Genomic DNA, 9517 nt, shown 5'->3' with positions numbered 1-9517 from the left:
GTATACACAACCACATATACGATAGATAATCAAGGAAAAACCTTTTAGCCCATTTTAAGTTGTATAAACTCAGACACAGACAAGGAGTTTTTTCTATTATGTGTTTAATTAGATCCCCTTATCAAGGACATTTGATAAAGATCAGTTCACATTTTAGGTTAATGCACAACAATATATAATTCACAATTTTCTCGCCGTCTTACATATTATGGAACCTCTTCCAAATGGTTTGTCAAAAATTCTGATCTGATGTTTGTCAATTCCATATGACTTTAAAGACAAAAACTTTATTAATCAGTGAGGTCTGACAGATATCATTAATATTGCTAGCTTACAAATTAGCAAATTCATAAGTGCATTTTTGTCACGAATTGTGGTGGTCTATACAAAGGTAGTAAAAAGTCACAATATACCATGTTCAACTATGTAAAGCCAGCATTGCACCACAGTGGAAATTCAGGCCTCTATCTGTGAAGTGAGTTTCACAACAGCAACAAATCCTAGTGTCACAACCCAGGGGTGTTCACACTGTGAACTTTTATCATTTTTTCCTAGAACATTTCTGGGGGACCCCTTGCAACCTTCTGGGGGACCCCTTGCAACCTTCTGGAGGCCCCCTGGGGGTCCCGGACCTCAGTTTGAAAACCCCTGTCACAACCTAACAGGAACACAGACAGAGTATGACTTAAAACCGACAGACATTTTTGAGTGTATGTTTGCTTTACATACTTGCATTCAATGTGACCGGCTTTACTTTATCTAACTGTGATTGCTACAGCAACGTCACAGATGGCACAAAATCATGAAACAATTGAGAGTCTTTTTTTAATGTCTCATGATTTCAAGGGCATTAAAAGCCATTAAGTTAGCAGCTGGTGAAATAGTGTGGTTAGATATTTCTGCAGAATTGCTAATAAGCATTGATATTGGGATTAGCTTGTGTGTTTAGACATGCCAGAATATATCGTATAAAATACAGAGGGAAACAATTTGTACTTTCTATAAAGTATGACATGGCCTGAAGCTTGGCTTTTGGAATTGTATGCACTACATGGGACATACTACTTAGTAAAGGTAAATAAGTTTGTGCTACACAATAGATGATCAATAAATATTTCTAATCTTTATCAGTTACACTGACCTGTCTCTGCATTAAACCATACATCAGCCGAATGGAGGCTAAAGGGAAACACACTAAAGCTGTGCAAAACGGCCAACAAAACCTTCTGCAATAGAGGCATGCTTGACTCGTTTTTCCTACACCAACCAAAGTATTTCACATAAACAGTGGAGCTCTTTGACGTATTTATACGATTCATAGACAAAACAGACATACATTCCAATCGATCTTTGCATAGCGTGTGGGAATTTGTGAGTGTTAAAAAAATCACAGTATTATTTAGAGTTTTGAAAACAAAAGACTGCTATGTCTTTTCAAAGTCCTCTGAGGTCAGCTCTTGTCTTCGATTCATATGTTTGATGAAGTCTTTACCCTTGTCCTGTCAAATATATGTGAACGATGAAGCACATTCTGTAATCGAATGAGCATTTTTGGTACGTGTATATATATATGAGGGGTAAGCTGACATTTGCAAGCCGTAAGTGCATAAACAAACACAAAGAGATTAGCACCCATCTCTGTTTCATTCACACCAGGATGTATCATTCAATTACACAACATTGCAGTCCTGATGAGTTATATGGCTTTAGTTTCTACAAGAGAAAAGTCGCTTTGGCAACCATAAACAAAACATTGTTGGTGTCAGGTTGAATAAGAAGTTACTTATAAGAGCTTTATTTCTATTATTTAAAAAAGCTACTTTTAAAAGCAGGTAAACATTTTGTTCATAAGCAGCTTTCATTTTTGTCTGACGCACAAAAATAAAACTAAACAAACAGGTCTAAAATATTTGAAACGAGTGAGGAATGAGAATGTTCGGTTTAAATTCTCCTGTACCACAGAGATGGAGAGAAATGGCCTGAGAGCCAAATTTAATGAGATATTACCGTTTTATCGCAACAGAGATGGGATGACACGAAAAACTGCACAGTTTCCTTCTCATGATCAGTCACTAAATCGGCTGAATTTTATCAACAACATTCTGCCTATAACACACCTTTGAAAAATGAAATCGTATAACAGAGATGATAAAAAGTTTTAATCTGACCAAAAACACAATGACGCTAACACGATCTCCTAACATGTTCAGAGCAGCCTCACGGTTCAACAATAAGAAAGAATCTTTACAGATGGCACTGCAGCGCTTCCATCGCTAACCGCATATACCCATAAAATAAACACCTGAGTGTAACTAGGCAACGGACACATGGAAAGCTAAGTACTTACATATAGACTAACAATCTTATTGAGGTTTGCACAGAATGTTAGCTCTAAACCTAACGTACATCCAAAAAAAAAAAGAATATTGTTTTAGGCATTCCCTAATTTTCTAAATAAATAAATAAATTCTCGTGAACAGTCAAAGGTATGGAGAGGCGTTGTCCGATAAACGTTCATTTGAATCTATCATTCCGGCAAAAAAAAAGAAATGTGAATGGAGCTTGTAAAAGAGAGGAAATGATATGGACTTTATGAAGGAAAGCAAAGAATGAATCTCAGGACCTCTCTTCATCCTTCCGACCAAATCAGAAGACGTCTGGAAGATCAGAGTACCTCCTGTCGAAGTAACCACCCTTGTAGATCCAGTCTGCTGCTCCAGTGTAAGGATTATTGCCTTGCTGGAACCATCTGAGAAGAGGACAGGCCAACATTTTGGATCAACATAAACAACTCTTAAGTATTAGTTCAATTTAAGTATTAAAAATAGTTTATAGAATGCATTTCAGATCCACCAAAGCCAAAACAACACCAATCAAAAAGAAATGTTGTCAAGTTAAAAAGTAGTTTTTTGTTTAGAAAATACATCATTACATCATTCACAATAGTCTTTGGTTCATTAGTCACCTTGTGGACCATTCGGCCTCATCTTTAGCACGTTCTCTTCTAGCAGCTCTCTGCTTCTCCTCCAGTCTCTCCTTCTCTTGACTTGCAGTGTCTGGCATTTAAGAAAAAGTATTCAATTGGCATATCCAAGAACTTAATGGATGATAATACAGTAGAATGGCCTGAAGGTTTGCGTCAGAGAAAGCGAGACTGTTCTCCATACCTATATCACCATTCTCCATTGCTCTGATGTCTGGTCGCAGACGACAGTCTGTTGGTGCGATGACTCCAGCCATGCCGGGCTCCAGCTCATTGAGCGTCATGGTAAAATTGGTAAAATTATACATCTAAACATAAGCAATGAAACAAAGCGCAGGTAAGTACTAAACCCTCACGGATAAAACTGAAATTAATATTAAACAGAAATTTCTTCAGGTACCTGTGTGGAGTTTGGGGGTCGAGGGGCCACTCTCCACAGTAACGTGCTGCCTGGGATCATAGTGACCGTCTCCTGGACATCTGGCATCTCATCCGCATCATCACCACCTGGACTCTGCTCCTAATCACATACAGATACCAACATTAAACCCTCCGCCAAAATGAGAATTAATCAACAGAAAAAGCAAGATCAAGAGACCGCAAACTATTGCGATGAACGCATATTTAATTTGTAAAATGACGAGGCTCTGTAATTCTAAAAATGCATGCAGACTGGGGGGGTGATAATAACTGTTATTCTTGATATTGTGTTAATACTAAACATTAGCAGAATCTGGCTGCCACTCCAACATAGTGTGTAGTGATATTGCACCCATTTTATATTTCTGCCTCGTTTACAAACTCTCTCTCGCTACTGTCGTATTTTGAGTGTGATTTGTTGGCCTTAAAACAAACAATTTCCTTTTAAAGCAAAAAATATTGTCATCATTTCATTTTTATGAAACTTTTGGTCAGAAAATCCGTTTTCAGTCCTAGAGCAGACCATTGTGGTAATCTGCGGAACTTCATTTGAGGATGTGTGTAGGACTTCCATGTGAAAAGCGAACAGAAAATACACAATGGCTTTACAGTAGGAGATAAAAGACTAGTGCTTACTACCTGCTTGTGTTTCTTGGAATCTCCTCCGCTTTTCTTCTCCGCTTTCTTATTGGCTTCGTAGACTTTTGGCTCAATGCTGTACACGCACTCAGTCCACTTCCCATAGATAACCAGACGCTTCTTTTTACTAAAATACATACGGATCAAAACCAGATACATCAGAATGCTCTAAAGTGACTATGCAGTGTGCCAGATATACCCGATGACATTCGATACGAGTGACTGCTCACCTCTTGGCCTGGATATGTCCCTCTACTCTGTGCAGCTCTTTGCCAAACATGCCGCAAGGCTTAAAATTCAGCACACATTTATCCCCCGTGCTGAAACGAATAGAAAGACAACAGTACGTTGACTAAAAAATAATCCACAATGTCTGATGATTTATTTTATGCTCTTCGAATGCTGGAAAATGTTACAGAGGAAAAACACAAGAAAATTGAAGATAATTTAATGCGAGTCATTAGATAGAACAGAAGACATGCAATACCTGTGGTTAACTATTTCCACTGTTCCATACTGCTCAATCCAGAGTTTACCCAGGATAACATTATGCACACAGCACATAGGGTTTGTCCATGTGTATGCTTCTTTGTGCCTGAGGAAGAACAAGTAGCTCAGTCATAATTCATGCCCCAAATCTCTTTTGTAACCCTCCAAGTCCGAACTGACCACAATGTCTCAGGTCTTGTTGTCAATATATAACTTACTTTGACAGCTCGAGCGTCATGGTGCCCTTAGGCTCCGCCTCCACACTCTTCCCCCAGAATTTGAGTTTTGGGTAGATAGAGCCATGAAACGAAAAGTCCTGATTCAGTGACTCAGCGTAGAAGGCACTGATTGGTGGATGGTGGCTGACCTGTTCCGAGATCATGCGGTAACCCTCCTCCTCCCTGAAATGAGCGAATAATTAGCGTAAACTAAATTACATTTACATGTGCATAGAGAAGACCAGTAGGCTATTTGACAGTAAATGAATGCAGCTTTACCTCATGAGCTCGTACGTCTCTCCTAACAAAGGGTTAAAAGGTTTTCCAGTTCTGTCCCATTGTGATGCAACAGCAGAAACGGCGAACGCGGCAACAAACTGACAGATGAGACGCAGCGGTCTAATAAACATTCAGATCTTGTGCCGGCACACTCGTGTGATAAATGAAGCACTAACCTGCATACGCTCGAAGGAGTCTGAAAGTGTACAAGCTTTATGGATGAGGTATGTATGTTCCATGTACTCTGTAATTCTCTGCAAGAAGCTCAGCGGTTCGTTGAAAACAATAGGCATTGTTATCTTCGACAGCTCCTAAAGCATTGCCAGAGAGAAGACAAACACAACGGGTTGGCAAATAGACAACATAATACCATAATGTAAATAATATGTCTCCTTCGATGATGTGTTTAGCGAGTCGAGCTCTGACTAATTTACAGCTTTTGAAAGAATCGAAGCCACTGCGCGTTCACACGCTCACCATTCCGATGCATTTCTTCAGGAAGCCCCATACGCTGAAGTCATTTCTGGAGAACATGGGTGCTGGGAGAGTAGTCCTGAACGCACATATATGCACATAAATACATTAAACAAAGATTCAGCTTCCTGCTGCTGGATATTATTTCATGTTGGCAATATTCAGCCAGCTTACCGTCTCTCCCAAACACCGTTCTCAGATGGCACTTTGCCATTCGCTGTCTGCTTGCTGGCATCTTTATAGCTGACTTCACACGAGTCGTCAGATTCCAAACCTAAGAAAATGAAGCTTCAGTTAGGAATGCGCAGAACAACATTTTCAGTGTTTTTTAGTTGGAACTAGGGTTGTTCATTTTCAAGAATTGTATTAATCGATTATCATTAAAATGATACACACAAAAATATCAAATAATAGAAATGTCTGTAACTGTCTTGAAATAACTGCAGCCTTTTTGCATTCACAAACAGCTTGTTTTGGTTGCTGTATGTTTAGTCTAGACAGTAACTTTCAACTTATGTACATTTTTATGCACATTTTTATCACAAGAACTTTATCTTCTTTATCACCTGTCTCAGCATCATAGAACTCTTCCTCGCTGTTCATGATGGACTTAGTGCTGTTGATGTCAATCAGAAGGCATTGTTCTCAGCCTGAATGTGTTCTGTAAATCAAAGCAGAGAATCACAGGTTGTATTTGATTACTAAAGAGATTTAAGGCACGCAAAGCTGTTAAACAGAGATCAAGACCTACAACTGGGTGTCACCATTCCAACTAACCTGGCTTGAACACACTGGCTATTAAAGGAGCCATTCTTTTGCTGTTTTTGAAGCTTTGATTATGTTTTTTGGGTGTTTAACAATGGATGTTCATATTTCTAGTTAAAAAAAAACCTTTAAATTTCACATATTTCAAGTCTATAGTTCACCGCTGTCCCTCTTCTAACAAAACGACTGGATTTCTTCCTGTCTATATAAAATCCCTCCTTCCGAAACGCTCTGATTGGTAAAGCTGACCAGGTCTGTCGTGATCGATCCCCACTTAGAGCGTGTGTCTGAAGATGTCCCACCCATACCATATCAGCGAGCTTACGCTTCTCAGACTGTTGTGATTGGTTGGTTCCCCTCTCAGTGCACGTGTATTCATCAGCTTTGGCTTTTAGCAATAAATAGTAACAATGGCGTCAACTTCACTTCTTCAGTTAAACACATGCGGGGATCAATCGAAGTGTAATGGAGGTCTGCTAGTGTATGTGCAAACGTCAATCTTTGTTAGAGATCGCAATTGTTTTCCTACTATGGTGAGGGAAATGACACCGGACCAATTGGGTCAGAGCGGTTATATTAACACTAATAACAGAAGCGTTAGTTTTGCCTTTTTATATTGGACCTAAGTTGGATAATAAAACAAGCAGATTGACTAGGAGACATTTGCAAGCAGGACTTCAAAGGACGTTTCATAGAAGTGTTTTAGAGGTATGCGCACACACACAATATCAATGTATTACACAGAACAGCTTTCACAGCCGATGTTAAAGTCATGGAAGCTGTTATTTGACCGTTGGTTATCTTAGAATGTGTGTAGCTGAATTCTTATTACCAGCTGTAGGACTGTGTTGAAAGTGAAAGTGATTAATCGCGCAGCTCAGTCAAATGTTTACAATCCCTGATAACCAAACACTACTCCAGCGGACTACTCTTCCTCTTCTCTAAGGAAGGCATAGCCCCATTTTTGGCGTATTCCTTAGGGCGGAGGTTTTTCAAGAACTCGGAATAGTGGCATCATTTACCCGGGAAGTATACTATAGTCTGATTCCAGCCGTTCTCTGTAGTCCTTGAAAAGCGAATTCTGTTAAAGACATTATCTCGCTTGGCATTGAACTTTGAGCTTTATCATTTTGCAGATACTGTTTATGCTCTAACAGCAACATTACACACTAACTAAAGTTTGAAAATTGGCATCACGGGGAATGGCTGCTTTAATGCTGACCTCAACTCCCTTACGCAACACACAGAACAAATCAAAGCACACTATCGCCTCACTGCAGACCTTAAACAGCTGTGCTTGGCAAAACCATCTGATGAAAGTGTCCGACCAAGCTAATTCTTTAATGGCCAATGGCGGCTCATAGCAAAGAGAGTGGGTGTCAGCAATCATCTGTCATTACAGCAACCGACTCTAGCACCTCACTACGTCGGCTTATTTATAAGAAACCACCATACAGGAATAATGACGTTAACATATATAAAAGGGATAAAAAGTAAAACTATAAAAGCGCAGTATTTTAAGGTCCTGTTCAAGCTGTATTCTGCTGTAAAACACCAAATGCAAAGCAGTTTAAAAAACCATCACCAATATAACGGAAGACAGCACCATGCAAATTATTTGCAACTAATAAAAGCAAAGCAGACACTTGCTGTTACAGCTATCACAAATTCAAATAGCCCATGTGGTAAAGGCCTCAGAGGACGTTTTGGCCGGCTGAGCAGCACGTAGCCCGGCAGTTTTGTGTGGACAAGTGTGTTGTGGACTATGACTGACCAAAGGTCAGTTTGGATTGGAACAAAGATAAACCTTGATGTGAAAGCTGGGTGCAAAGCTGTGCCCTCAGCCTTATGTAGTCTTAAGACAGACCCTAAATACTGCAGATGTTTTTAAAGGTTTGACCAGGCTAAAATGTAGCCTGGTCAAATGTACCAGACTAAAAAGTCTCCAGATCATCTAATCTAGGAATTATACAACCCCATGAATCACAATAGATGTTTAGGATTAAGTGGTCAAACAAAAGCTTTACTCTAACACAAAAATGTGCAATGCTGACAAATAGACAGCAACATTTAGATTTTCATACTTTTCTCATAATAAATAATCCAGTATTTTAATGTATTTCAGACAAATTATGACACTATAAAAAATAAAACTAGTCTAACAACTCTATACATTTACTGTGACTATGACAACCAAGTGGCTATTGCTTTGGAAACAGATGAAGTTTCTGGCTACGCAAAAGTGATGCCCAGAAATACTCCATAGTAACAACTGCACTGACTTTTGACAGGTAGATGTGCTTGCATTATTGCTGTCAACTGACAGACAGGTGGATGAATGGGCTTCTCTCTCCATCATTCTCAAGTGTGACCGATTACATTTACCATTGAATACTTATTAGTTATAGGAAATCACTATTACTACATATAAATTTCCGTTTTATAATTTGATAAGCACACAAACACTGCATACAACTAAACACACCCAAGCCAGGTAACGTTACTGCCATAACAGCAGCCTAGCCAACAGACTAGCGATGCGTGTATAAGGGCGAGCCGACATCAAGTTATGCCCTGTTAGATATACAAACAAACACTGATACTATGAATAACTCGACTCGATCGGCATCAGATCCAATGTAGACGCAAGGCACGTAGTATCTGGCTCGAGCTGTTTTGACCCGCTTTAGCCGCTAGCAGTGCCAGCGAAGCGGTCAATAACAAACACCCATATTACTCAACAACCCGTCCGATGTCTTTAAAACACACTGCACAAAATATCACATCATGTAAACTCGATCTTGCGTGGCAAGCTGTATAACGTGCGTGCATCGCGTTACCTTTGAATAACGTAAAGCTGGATCGATCCTTTCTCCGCTGGGACAGACAACAAGCATCCAGTTTGGGAAGGCTGACACGGGGGCGGAGACATTTCGCTAGTAAGGAATGACAGACGGGATTGGAAGGCTATGGACGGGTCCCATGCAAAAAGAGGCGGGATGATTTTTGATTGGCAGAAGTAGTAGCCTATTGTAAAAGGCCTCTGCAAACCCCTCTCAAATCCTCTGCAAACGCACGATATTAACCTCTTGTAGGGGCGGGGCTATGTTGAAGTTATATAAAGGGGTCGGTCCTAAAAGGTCAGGCTTGGGGGTTATTTATAATCGTTACGATAAATATCGCCTTCGGCTACGGCAGTTAAGCATTTGAACTGAATTTATATTAGAGAGCTTATTGATTTATATGTTTA

General features: G+C 39.7%; 1 protein-coding gene across 2 annotated transcripts; it reads right to left on the bottom strand.

The window, feature by feature from the left end:
• Positions 1–71: 71 nt before the first annotated feature.
• On the bottom strand, positions 72–9242 carry osbpl2a (oxysterol binding protein-like 2a). Of its 2 annotated transcripts, XM_057363491.1 has the most exons (15): positions 9108–9241; positions 6069–6163; positions 5677–5776; positions 5506–5581; positions 5205–5339; positions 5029–5126; positions 4750–4932; positions 4530–4637; positions 4273–4362; positions 4043–4169; positions 3384–3503; positions 3168–3291; positions 2966–3056; positions 2624–2749; positions 72–658 (listed from the first exon to the last, which is right to left on the bottom strand). In XM_057363491.1, exons 2-14 carry the CDS (start codon positions 6103–6105, stop codon positions 2647–2649), a joined length of 1392 nt encoding a protein of 463 aa, XP_057219474.1. In that variant the 5' UTR covers positions 6106–6163; positions 9108–9241; the 3' UTR covers positions 72–658; positions 2624–2646. The 2 variants fall into 2 exon arrangements, with proteins under 2 accessions (XP_057219474.1, XP_057219472.1); XM_057363489.1 differs by lacking the exon at positions 72–658 and having other exon boundaries at positions 9108–9242.
• Positions 9243–9517: the final 275 nt, after the last annotated feature.

The sequence above is a fragment of the Triplophysa rosa genome, linkage group LG21 (genome assembly GCF_024868665.1).
Source record: "Triplophysa rosa linkage group LG21, Trosa_1v2, whole genome shotgun sequence".
In the NCBI taxonomy this organism is placed as follows: domain Eukaryota; kingdom Metazoa; phylum Chordata; class Actinopteri; order Cypriniformes; family Nemacheilidae; genus Triplophysa; species Triplophysa rosa.
The sequence above is the reverse complement of the archived record's forward strand: the minus strand, read 5'-3'. Positions and strand labels throughout refer to the sequence as shown.

Coding starts and splice junctions, on each gene's coding strand:
- osbpl2a (XM_057363489.1), bottom strand. CDS start 6,105: ATGAACAGCGAGGAAGAGTTCTATGATGCTGAGACAG. Junction 5,340..5,505: donor TGAAGAAATGCATCGGAATG/GTGAGCGTGTGA, acceptor GCAATGCTTTAG/GAGCTGTCGAAGATAACAAT. Junction 4,638..4,749: donor ATGACGCTCGAGCTGTCAAA/GTAAGTTATATA, acceptor GTTCTTCCTCAG/GCACAAAGAAGCATACACAT.